A 12,875-nucleotide genomic window follows, 5' to 3' on the forward strand; every position below is an offset into this window, starting at 1 on the left:
GTAAATGGAGATGCCTCCAAATCTAGGAAGAAATCTATTAGGTACCAAGCTTATATTAATTGGTAAGTGTATAGCTATTTTGCAACATTATTTAAAGGACTGTAGACAGACTATAGATAGACTATAGACCAAATACTGTGAAACATTTAAAGTAATGACAGCATTGTAGATATCAGTGTGGATACATGTCAAAAACATGATTAAAAACAAGTTTTACGAAAGCGTAACAAGTCTATGACTTGTATACAAATTCTAAAGCAGAACTATGTCCATAATACTATGTATGTATTATGGGCACATTCATATATAGTAAAAGTGAAAACCATTTCGGAACAAGTGCACGCCAGTTTTCGGATAATGCAAATTACTCTCTGGGGTGGGAGAGAAGGTTGGGGCTTCACTAAATCTTGTTAAAGTCAAAATATTTAGCAGACATGGCAAAATTTAACCATCGTTAAGTCCGTTTGGGCGCATGGCTATCTCGTCGCGTTGGGGGCTTTTCTGCGCATTCGAAATGTTTAATGATGAAGAACTGAAAAGGTGAAATGAATGCCTGCCCCGTGCCTCTTTTCTGTGTCTGGTGCACGTACATGTTTCTGTTCTGTGCCTTCCGCTGGTGTTCTCCATCACATTAATGTATTTCTCTAAAGAAACACCATGACCACGAGTACTTTACGGCTGAAGGGATTTGGAGTTTGCGGGGGGATGGGAGGGTGGCGGTGATCAGGGGTTGGGGGCGGAATCAGTCAGGTCCTGGGGGCACTGTTCCCGGCTCACCAGCAGAGGGCGCTGTGCCACAGCAGATGTGAGGCGGCCAGCTCTTGCGGTGCAATACCAGGGCCTCCCGGGGGAGCGCTGTTGCACCCAGCTGCAGGACAGAAGGGCCCTTGGGTACCTGCAGCTTTCCTTATGCCTGTAGGAAGGGACACAGCATCCACTATTTGCCCTTTTGCACACATCACGTTTCTCTATATTTATAGCCTTGGCTGTTTCTGAGGCTAAGAATACAGGTGTCAGGTACCGCGCGTGCACAGAGCTTCCCTTGCTGTGCGTGGATGAGCCTGGGGCTGATGTGCGAGGAACATTTTCCTGTTATGCTGACCGGGAAACCTTCCTTTCGTTCTAGGTGGAAAAGGATTATTCTTACTTGAAGGAGATATGTGATCGTCAGGCAGAACAGCTGAGCAGAACCAGCCTCAAGCTGCAGGAGAAAGCGTCAGAGAGCGATGCGGAGATTAAAGACATGAAGGAAACCATATTTGAACTGGAAGATCAGGTGGAACAGCATCGGGCTGTCAAGTTACATAACAACCAGCTCATCAGTGAGCTAGAAAGTGAGTGAAATCACGCCCTGGTCACAGGTAGGCCAGGAGCCAGCAGGGTGCTGGGGAGGGCCTGCGAGAATTATTTTTTGAAAAGTCTTCCTAGGGGCGCCTGGGTGGCTCAGTCGGTTAAGCATCCGACTTCGGCTCAGGTCACGATCTCACTGTCCATGGATTCGAGCCCGCGTCGGGCTCTGTGCTGACCGCTCGGAGCCTGGAGCCTGCTTCGGATTCCGTGTGTCTCACTCTCTCTGACCCTCCCCCGTTCACGCTCTGTCTGTCTCTGTCTCAAAAATAAAAATTAACATTAAAAAAAAAGAAAAAAGAAAAGTCTTCCTTGCGCATAGTCTACGGTCTCCTAGGAGGAGAAAGGCAGGATACTTAACGCCTTTAACTGGAAAACGGATGGCATCAAAGAAACAATCATTGAACATCGAGCCAGCAGCGTGGGGTGACGGTGAAAAGGAGCAAACGCGTTTTGGAGTGTCAGGTGTGCTGTGCGTGAGCCACACCGCTGACCGCACTCGTCCGGCCTTGACAGAGCTTTGTCTTTTGGACCTGATGGATGGGAAGATGGGTGACAGATGGCCAGATGGGTTTGAGCAGTGTGTGCTCTTGGGCTCGGGGAGAAAACAATTCTAGCGTGTGTCCCATTGAAGGTAGGATATCAAGTAACTTAGAGATGTTGGCCACTTTGTTACTGAAGAGGCTCCAATATATGGCTTCTTTATGGACTCATTGTTTGCTTTGACTAGGGAAAGACTTTAAAAGGGGTTAGGTAAACATTGCCTGCCTTGTCCAAATGAGTTTTATCAAAATGATCCCATCTAGTGTTTTTTTTTTTTTATTTTTTTTATGTTTATTTATTTTTGAGAGAGAGAGAAAGACAGAGTGTGAGTGGGAGAGGGACAGGGAGAGAGGGAGATACAGAATCTGAAGGAAGCTCCAGGCTCTGAGCTGTCAGCACAGAGCCCGACGCGGGGCTCAAACCCACGGACCGCGAGATCATGACCTGAGCTGAAGTTAGATGCTGAACCCACTGAGCCACCCAGGCGCCCCCTAGTGTGTTTTGCTTTTGGAACACGAGAACTAATGCACAGAGCTTTTCGTGACACTGGCCATTGCTAAAAATAGCATAGCTGGCTGCCTGCAAAGTTCCCTGAGGCATATAGTCCATCCTCCTTATCTAGGGTCCCTATAGCAGGAGAGATGTGATGTGCTTTACGGAGAAAATATGTGCGCTAGACACGTTTTGTTCAAGCACAAGTTTTAGTGCTGTTGGCTGTGCGTTCAATGTTAATGAGAACTTCCAGAGAAGAGAAGAGGAAAGTCACCAACCCGTATATGAGACTGGTCTGGAAGATGCTGAAGTAAAATCTGTGGTCCACGATGAAGCCGTGGAAAAGACAGAAAAGCAGCTAGATTTGCAGATTTGTGAGATGATGTCTGGTTGAAAGAAAATGTAGTGGACTGCATTGTTATGAAACCAAAAACCAAGTAAATTTACAGTCCTGTTTCTCAGGGCCAGGAAAGCGTTAAGCCCTTCTCAGCTGGTGCTGGTTGGCTCTCAAGGCTCAAAAGGCCACACACCATGAGAAAGTTAAAAACTTTGCAGGTGAGGCAGGTTTAGGAGGTGCAGAAGAATCTTTTTTTAAGTTTATTTATTTTGAGGACTGGGGAGCATGAGAGGAGGAGGGGCAAAGAGAGAGGGAGAATCCCCAGCAGGTTCCACACTGTCGGCACAGAGCCCGATGTGGGGTTTGAACCCACAAACCGTGAGATCATGACCTGAGCTGAAATCAAGAGTCAGACGCTGAACCGCCCGAATCACCCAGGCGCCCCAGAAGAATTTTTAAAATGCCTGCTGAGTGTTATACAGGAAAAGGGTCCCGTGGATAAGCAGGTTTCCGGCATTGTTGGGATGGGCTTTTTTTTTTTTTTTTTTTTTTAAGGACATTGGCAAACAAACCTGTGTAACACAAGTAATGTCTCCTTTGCTAAAAATGTCGCGACCAGAGGCTCGCAAGAACCTAACTCCGTATTCCCCATAGGACTAATAGTTTAGTATTCACTAATTCTGCATGCATGACAATTTTATATAACTGCCACAAATGAGGATTGACTGTATAGTCTACACTGTGATTGATTGGTTAGCACCCGAGTTCCATCCTTCATTGGATGTGCCATGCAGGACAGCTACAGAATGTTAGCATTCAGTGTCCACAGCATTCAGACCATTCTCAGTAGTCATGCTTGAGAATACGACCAAACCCCCCTGCCCCCGTCCATGTATATTTCCAAACACAGCACCATGCTTGACAAGCATAAAGTCAAAGAAGAGAAGTTTGGTTTTGTTTTGTTTTTTGTTACATTGCCCTTGAGAGTTTGGTTGTGTGGTCCCCAAATCCTTAAAAGTCAGCACAGACCCACCAAGAAAGCCAGCATATAATTAATGTTCTGAGCAGATGTCAGGCCACTCCCTGGGGTTGGATCACAACATACCCAAGATTGAAAATAACACAGACTGTGTGTCTTTTGAGAAGCTTTTTAAAAAAGAAATTTTTTTAATGTTTACCTATTTTTGAGAGAGAGAGAGAGAGAGCAGGCACATGAGTGGAGGAAGGGCAGAGAAAGAGGGAGACACAGAATCCGAAGCAGGCTCCAGGCTCTGAGCTGTCAACACAGAGCCTGATGCAGGGCTCAAACTCAAGAACTGTGAGATCATGACCTGAGCTGAAGTTGGACGCTTAACTGATTGAGCCACCCAGGCTCGCCTTGAGAAGCTTTTTAACCTCCTTCCAGCATGTTAAGGTATTACTAAGATGTCTCTTCCCTGGGAGACCCAGGGACACACAAATCCAGCCCAAGACCAGTCACTCCCCTCTATAAGCTCCTTGAGCGAAATGGACAGAAAAATAGAAACAAAGTTAAGGAGCGTTCTCTTATTCTGTAGCATTGACCCCCAACCACAGATTCTGAGGCCCCCAGTGCTGCATTAGATTGTCCCATGTGGGCCCTGACCATGTGTTTATTCTTCTTGAAGCCTCTCTGGTAATTCTGACTCATATCCTTAATAGACATCTACTGCCCTGGAATGAATCACGAAGAACCGTTGAAGAATTTTAATTGGGACACAATCAGACTTAAATTGAAATGAGTCCAGTAGCCATGTGGAAGAATCGGAGATAGAGAAAAGGACTGAGGATGTTCTTAATTAGGGAGAGCGGTCAGGTCACTTTGGAGCTGTTAAAATACACCCACCCCAGATCCTGTCTCCCCCCGGGCGTTCCCTTTCTATGGGTCAGAGCCTGGGGCTTTGAACCTGTGTGCTCTGGAGAGGCTTCCCAGGCGATTCGGAGGCTTAAGTACGATTAAGAACCACGACCCTGGCAGCTGATCTAAAAGTCACCGGAGTAATAACCAGTCACATCCTCTGTTATACAAAAGCCTTCGGTCTCACAGCTTTAGAGGACATTCAGGACGATAGTGTGCGACTGTCAGGGAGGCCGAGAGGGAGTGTAATAAATGTGAGTGGCAGTTTACGTCTTCCCAGAGTGCTGCACGGGTTTACCACCTGTCATCCGATGGTATAACCTAACGAAACACCGCTTATTTCCCAAACCATCCCGTTTTCTATGTCGGAAGATCCTCCGGTGTCTGGCTGCCGGTTATCGGGGTGCTAAGGATGGAATTTGTAGCAGAATGGACGGATTTTAAATCTGGAGCTGCTCCCTTGCTACCTAGCTTATTTTCCCCCAAGAGCCTTGCACCTTTTCCAACTCTCTGACTTGTTCTTTTCCAGGCAATGTGATGAAGCTGGAGGAACAGAAGTCAGACCTGGAAAGGCAGCTGAAGACGCTCACTAAGCAGATAAAGGTGAGGTGGGGCTACAGCCGGGGACGGGGGAGGGGCCTTCCCCATCATTTTACCGAGAGCGTCCCCACCTTAGGTTTGGAAACCTTTGAAAAGCTTCCCGATGACTCTCCTGGCCTGCGTTCCCGGAGTCCCTTCCCATGGCACGGGCCCTGGTACCACCGATTAGCATTGGCAGGGAACAAAATTAAAGCAGGCTTTCATTTGCAGGCTGGAGCACTCTGATAACACGAAGGTGTAAGTTCCCACCCGTGCTGGGCCTCTTGCCCGGTAGTGAGGCAGCATGAGAGCGGTGCTCGGTGCCGCCTGGCCAGTCTTCCTCGGTGGCTGACACGGGGGGGACCCTGGCGCCCCTGCCCACGTGCCAGGCCTGGCCGGCTGGTGACGCGGGCATGGGTCCTGGCGTTTTCAGGAGGAGACCGAGGAGTGGAGACGGTTCCAGGCGGACCTGCAGACCGCGGTGGTGGTGGCCAACGACATCAAGTGTGAGACACAGCAGGAGCTACGCGCCGTGAAGCGGAGGTTGCTGGAGGAAGAGGAGAAGAACGCGAGGCTGCAGAAGGAGCTGGGGGACATGCAGGGCCACGGCAGGTTGGTCACGACGGAGCCACGTGTTTGTGAGTCTGGCGGGCACCCGCGCAGTGCTTGGCTTCTCACTTAATCGCCATGCATGAGCCTTCGCCGTCTGGAGACGTGGCGCTTTGATGTCTCTCTGCGCAAAATCTTTATTCCTTTCCTAAGCTCGCTCCCCCGCAGCCGCCACCACGACACAGCCTAGGAACGGTTCATCCAGGGCCCCATGGCTGCCCATTCTCTGGCCCAAGGCGGTGAGAAGACTCTTGGCTCGCATACGTACGAAAGTTCTAGCCACGTGTCCTCTTACATTTAAAGACTAGAAAGATGTCCGGGATGCTCCTTAAATCCCAGCGCTGGTTAGCGCCCGGCAGTGCCCACTTCAGTGAGCCGTGGCAACACCTTGCGTGGGAAAGGTTGGACTCACTCCCCGGGGGAATTGCCACCAGATGAGGGACTCATTCCTCACGGCCCAGTGACATGCTTCTCCCTTGGCAATGCCTGTGGCCTGCCTCCAAAAGCCCTTGAAATAACCCTCTTTATGAGAAAGGATGAGCACGGCAAACTCAACATCTGGCAGATAGGTGACTTTCCTTTTCCGTTCCGAGGGAGGGAAATCACATGGTGTAACGCCCCAGAGAGCTCTTCTTTTTTAAAAAAAAATTTTTCTAATTTGTATTTATTTTTGAGAGACCGAGACAGCATGCGAGTGGGTTAGGGGCAGAGAGAGAGAGGGAGACAGACAGAATGCGTGGGCGCATGAACCAGGGAGGGGCAGAGAGACAGGGAGACAGAATCCGAAGCAGGCTCCAGGCTCCGAGCTGTCAGCACAGAGCCCAATGCGGGGCTCGAACGCACGAACTCTGAGATCATGACCTGAGCCGAGGCCAGACGCCCAACCGACTGAGCCACCCCAGGTGCCCCCCCAGAAAGCTCTTCTTAAGCGGGATGTTTCAGAGGAAGGTACTCCTAAAGTGAGCTCAAAGTTAATTATCATTTAAAATTGAAATGGCTTACAAACGAAATTACAAAACAGTACTTTAGGCTTTAACTAATGCAGTGTCCCCTTCCCCCAGTCAGGAGTAAATGTCCCTAACTTTGGGATTCGTGGATATTAGGAAATTATTTGGAATTTCGAGATGCCTTTGAAATATGAAATGCAGCATTTTAAAATCAGAGTTAGTGGGTCCTGAATGCTGCTTGGTACAGTTTGCTTTTCTTACATGTTTTCCGGGATCTCGAGGGTTTGTTCCCTGGCTAGATTCTGAGCCTTTGGGCCTGATGTATTATCATGAATTTCATAACATGGGAAAAAGTAGATTTCTTATGAGAACTGTTTCGATTCTCTCCCCAAATTTGCTTTAGTTAGCCTCCCTCCTTCCTTTGTTGATGACTTTTACAGAAAACAGCCCGTAGAGAAGGATTCAGGTACAACATTTGTAGCTTGTTCCGTGATTCACGCTTGAAAATCGAGGTGATTATTTTATAGTCACACCTATACCCTGTGGCCGCCAGGGTGTGTGAATTTTACATTGAGGAAGGATAGGAAGACTAGACTTGATAGTGTTGACATGACCACGAGGTCTCCTAGTCTGCTTTTGTGCTTCTGTTTATTTGTCCTTTTGTCTCGCTTTCATGATGTGTGTCTTTGGAAGAGGAACCTGATCATAACTCGCATTGCTTCATCCATACATTATCTTAAAAGTAAAGGATAAGAGACGAGTCCTGAGTTTATATAGTGGCCCTGAATAAGTTATTATGTGGGCTGTTGTATTTCTTACATAGATTCTGAGACACAGGCCAGATTGTACAACTTGAACTCTGATACCGTAAGAAATCTTCGCATGCGTCTTGACTCTTTAGGATCCATATACAATATCCCACATCTTCAAACTTCGGGTCACTTTTTTTTTTTATAGACACTGTATGTATCTCTTTTGATTTTCTAGTGATTTGCAAACCTCCCACCCAGATCTAGCGGTTTAATATCCCCTATCACAAAACATTTCAGAAGTGTAGAGCTGGCACCATCCCCAGAACGTGGCAGATTACTGAAACCCTGCAGGCATCAGTGTGTGTCTCGCCCGTCGTCGTGTCGGGCGGGGCTTCAGACAGTGGCGGGTGCTGCTTTCTTGATCCAGTTCTGCAGACTGGCCCTTCCAAAGAGTCGACTCTTTGAAAGGTACTCGCCGATGGCCCAGCCACTTCCTGAACCTCCCCCACGAGCAAGACTTGAAACTGACTCACACCCTCAAAGGTCCTGAAGCGACATAGTGTTTCCGTCTTGGCTGAATGGGTTCTTGACTGAAACCCAATTTGACTTTGCCAGTCACCTAGCGAGAACTCGAAAGTCATTCTTGGTTCAGGCACAGCCAACGAACTTGCAGAAAGTTCTCTGATGAGGTCCTCCAAGTACAACTGAGAGAAGGTAAGAGCATCAGAAGAGCGCCTCTGTCCTACTATGGGATTAACTGCTTCACATTCTCATTTTGCATTAATGGGCATTTGAAGTGATGTAATGACGCTGGTAGGTGAGCAAAGGAAGTGCCTGGGTGTGAATACAAGTTAGCCTTTATTAAATCAGAACATTATTTAACCCAGTATTTTCCATCATTCTGAAAACTAGCTCATTAGCAGTCTTTGGTCCTGTTACGTTTTCGAAGGCATTTTGATTTTGGAGTCCGAGTAAACCGATGTGAAGATAGGTAGGTACGAGGCTCTAGTCTTGTCTTTGCCACTAACTTGGCACGGTTTCCTTCCTGGACCGAGCTCCTCTGTCCCTCCAAGCAGGAGATAAGAGTGGCTCGTGATTTAAGGCCCTTGTGTTCTCTGAAACCAGTTGGGCAGCTGGCCCTCCCCTGATGGGAGGGTCAGGAACTCACGTGCCAACAGTGAGTGCCCTCTGCCCAATGCAGTCCTTGTAACCTCCCAAAGTGGCATCTCCACGTTTTAGCTGGGCTGTGGACCTCACTTTTCTCTAACAGAAATTTGAGCACGCCAATGTAGTTCTTTTTTCTTTTAACTTTATTTATTTATTTTGTGAGAGACAGCACAAGTGGGAAGGGGCAGAGAGAGACAGGGAGAGACAGAATCCCAAGCAGGCTCCGTGCTGCCAGGGCAGAGCCCGACGTGGGACTCAAACCCACGCACCGTGAGATCATGACCTGAGCTGAAGTCAAGAGCCGAACGCTTAACTGACTGAGCCACCCAGGCGTCTCTGTACAAGCCAGGGTAGTTCTTAGTGGCCTGGAAGTGATCTGTTCTGCCGGACATTGGTAAATTAATGGATGAAAGGATAATAACTTGTTCAACTCTGGCTTCTTTCAACTTTGAGTCATTAAGAGCAAGACGTTAAAATTAAAACTTCCATCGAAATTAAAACATCACGCCTTTTTCTGGAAAAGTCAAGACCTGGGGCCTGGCCTTCAGATACAGAGAACGCACACGCAGCCCCACATAGTGACTTGATGGGCCACATGCAACCTTTCTAGTGAAGGGACATTGTTGAGCAGTGAGTGACCCAGGCTTCTCCAACGGTAACAGGGAAAGACCTACACGTTTTTTTTTCTCTTACTCTGAAACAGTAAAAACCATTATTTTTAGGGTGACCTACTCGGTTCTCACTGTATGTTTATCATATGACCCCAGTAAGCATCCATGGTGACATCTGAAAAAGAGATCATTAAAAACACTCAACATCTGTGCCTCACGAACCGTAGCGATTTCTAAACAGAACGGCTGAGATGCCGAACGTGTCTAGCTCGTGCCGCTCACTGGCTCTTGTGTTGTCCCCTCTGAAGCGGGCAGCGTGGTGGCATATTATCACTGCCAGACTCTCTGGAATCGGCTCTAACTCTGTGTGCACGGTGTATCCTGCCCTGACGTCCGTCACGTGCCTGTGCCGCCCTCTGTGTTCCCACAGCTGTAACGTGTCACAGCCGCTCGCCGGGGGGCGGGGAGGGAGGGGTGGTGGTTCTAGGACTCTCACTGAAAGGCAGAGCCTGGAAGTCGGAGGTGTAGATTCTCGGAGATCTTCTTCGGTTCTCTCGTTGCAGTGACTTTAATACAGCCTCCCTGGCCCCACCAGAAGGGTGACCTGTTCTCACGGGGGTTTCTGAGCGGGTTCTGGGCACCTGAGACCGTCAGGGGCCTCTGGTACTTCCTGTGGCCCTCTATATGCAAACTGGCCCTCTGGGATCCCAGCACAACCCTTCCACTCCTCATGTTTTCATGGCTGGAATTTGCATCTGTGGCATTGGATACACAGCCTAGAGTCCTAAAGAGCGATGTCTGCATCCCCTAACCCCCATTTTTTTTTTTTTAATGTTTATTTATTTTTGAGAGAGAGAGAGACAGAGCACGAGAAGGGCAGGGGCAGAGGGAGAGGGAGACAGAATCTGAAGCAGGCTGCAGGCTCCGAGCTGTTAGCACAGAGCCCGATGTGGGGCTCGAACTCAGGAGCCATGAGCTCATGACCTGAGTTGAAGTCGGATGCTGAACCAACTGAGCCATCCAGGTGCCTGCCCCCCAAACCCCAGTCTTTACAGAGTTGCTTTGAAAAGTGTGGACGTAAGCTTTCCCTAGATCTTCAGGACTTTTATGCCTTAATAATAAAAGAAATCCCCCCTTTTTTTTTTTTCTTTTTTGGCCTCTACTAGGACAGTGGAGGGATGCCCGAACTGCTCTGTAAATTACAGAGGGGCCTGATTTTGTGCCTCCTGGCGGTCTCTACTTCCCCAGCACAGCTGCCCGTTGGTGAAGGTCTAGTGAGAGGAGGCTGGTGGTGGTGTTTTGAAGTCTCTGGCATGTTCTCTGACTGAAGACCTTTGACTTCCAAAACTGTTAGAGGCACAGGAATGAAAACATGCTGGTCCTATTCTAGATTGCTCGTGTTTCCCCGTGGGTCAGTGTCAGCCACTCCTTCCTCTGTGTGTAGCCTGAGAGCATGTTGCCTCAAGGAACTCCTTTACCAGCCTTTCCCCCTCCATTTCTATTTCCACAGCTCCGTGGTCTCTGTCAGCTAGCAGAGCATTTGCTGGAAGAAAGACAGCCCAGCCCTTGCCATGATGGGAAACTACAGCCATTTCTATATGAAAGGGGGAATAATGTAGAGGAGAAATGACCCCTTTCAAAGAGCCAGATTGTCTCCTTATAACACCCACTGTTTCACACAGAGTCATTGCCATCAAGTCTGTACCTTTTTTCCACGTTTTGGAATCCACTCATTCATTGTGCACGATCAAAGATGAATGATCCTTCCCTCCTTTTTTTTTATCCCCCCTTTTTTTCTCAGAAGATCCCGAAGTCTTTTATTTGGAGCCTAAGATGAAGTTCTGGAAAACAAAACAAAACAAAAAAAGCACAAGCATGTCGTGAAACATTTTTTTTTATGTGCAACTAGGGTGTTCCGAGGGAGCAGAGGCGAACACAGCCCATGTTTGTGTTCGACTTTCTGGAGTTTATTTCTGTGCTTCCTCTTGAAAATGGTATCTGACAATCTTGGAATTAACACTACTGAAGGCAAAATAGGAAGCCGTCTGTGTGAGGTCTCGTTCTGAAGAAGCCAGCAGGTTCCGCTTCCTTCATATCAAGTCTCGAATGAGCCCTTTCAGGCTGGGGTCTGACTTCATGGCCTCATCGGACACAAGCCACTACTAAGCTTGGGGTTGATTTCCCAAATCTCTGTTGGGCTCAACACAAATAGACGTTTGGCTGACAATAAAGGATGTAGTTGAAGCAGTAATCTTCCGTGGTGACAGTGTCCGTTGGAATCTGACTGAAAATTAGTCAACAACTACAACAGATGCCTCAGGAATAAAACTCGGGAACTGAAAGGCTTTGAATCCAGAAGTGTGTCGTTGAGTGGGATCCAGAATTCAGAGTGTGATGTTAAACTCTGGAAGTACCAAGTTTGTGAAGATCCACGTTAATTCGGCGGCCGCTGTCAGGCACGGCCTCCTGTGGCCCAGACAGTTCTGGATCTTAGCTGTGTGTCTCCAGGATGAGACCAGAGTCCCTGTCTGGTACAAGGACGTGAGAAACAGGAACACTGTAACTCAGGAGGATGGTCTGGCATGTCCCAACCAGAGAGCCCAGAATCCCTAGAAACATTTAGCTTGGTGATAGAAAGAAGAGAGTTAGTTCAATGCCTTCTCCCTAAAAATAGTTCAGAGTCTCACTGGCCTTGTCCAATTTATATACTGGGAGACCTTTACCTCAGATTGCAAATTTCTTGGAATGCTGTGAAATTCACTTGTCAGGTGTTTTTCAACAGGAAGAGTAAGAACATAACCTCAACTTCAGATGCACAGCTATATTTGCACCCCGTATTTCGATCTCTCTTTACTCTGGGTACCGTTGAATATTTTTATACGCAAGCATTTATGAACCGCTAAATAAATATGTTACTATTCAGAAGACGCTGTTGCCTGATTTGTAATCACTGGCCACGTTTTCGCAGGGCCTTCGTGTCATCTTGTCTTCCATTTTCTAAGCGCATGGAGTTTGAGATCTTTAAAGCCACGTCCAATAACTAGAATTTGAGCTAGAAGCAAGCTGGGCTTTCAGTACAGATTTGTTGATAGGAGGCTGATTTTAAATATGAATGCAGTTTTTAAAAATGATTTCACTATGGTAACAAGAGGGCAAGGGGCAAAAATACTGATTTTGCATAAACCGTCAAAGCAAAACGCCAGTGTTTCAAAAAAAAAAAAATCTAGTACATGGAATTTGAAGTCTAGATTTGTCTTGTTGAAATGTAAAAATAAATAGGTCACTTGGTGATTGGGTATATTGGACTTCTTCTTAATTACAAATATTTAGGTGTCCGGGTAACAAAATGGAAATGCATAATGAAGAATAATCTTTTCCCTGGGGTGCCTGGGTGGCTCCGTCGTTAAGCATCTGACTTTGGCTCAGATTATGATCTCACAGTTCATGAGGTCGAGCCCTCCTGCTTCAGGTAAACACAAGTGCCACTTCTGTCTCTCCCTCCCTCCCCCCCACCTTCCTCTGCCCCTCCTGAGATTCTCTCTCTCTCTGCCCCTCAGTCACTTGGGCCTTCTCTCTCTTTCTCAAAAAAAAAAAAATATATATATATATATATAT

At 47.5% G+C, this 12,875-nt stretch overlaps 1 protein-coding gene across 8 annotated transcripts in view; it reads left to right on the forward strand.

The window, feature by feature from the left end:
• Window positions 1–12,875, forward strand: part of SPECC1 (sperm antigen with calponin homology and coiled-coil domains 1) — a 285,514-nt gene that overhangs the window by 192,965 nt on the left and 79,674 nt on the right. For 7 of the 8 annotated variants that reach the window (XR_005783992.1, XM_040453091.1, XM_040453086.1 and 4 more), the window contains 3 exons: window positions 1,127–1,334; window positions 5,125–5,198; window positions 5,608–5,786. Coding sequence is in view for 7 of the 8 variants with exons in the window: in XM_040453091.1 (XP_040309025.1) it covers window positions 1,127–1,334; window positions 5,125–5,198; window positions 5,608–5,786 (461 nt within the window). In the remaining variant the exon portion in view is untranslated. Of the gene's footprint in view, window positions 1–1,126; window positions 1,335–5,124; window positions 5,199–5,607; window positions 5,787–10,770; window positions 12,188–12,875 lie in introns of those variants that run through there. The other variant, XM_040453093.1, reaches the window with a different exon arrangement.

The sequence above is a fragment of the Herpailurus yagouaroundi genome, unplaced genomic scaffold (genome assembly GCF_014898765.1).
Source record: "Herpailurus yagouaroundi ecotype Mexico unplaced genomic scaffold, PumYag 208, whole genome shotgun sequence".
NCBI lineage: Eukaryota > Metazoa > Chordata > Mammalia > Carnivora > Felidae > Herpailurus > Herpailurus yagouaroundi.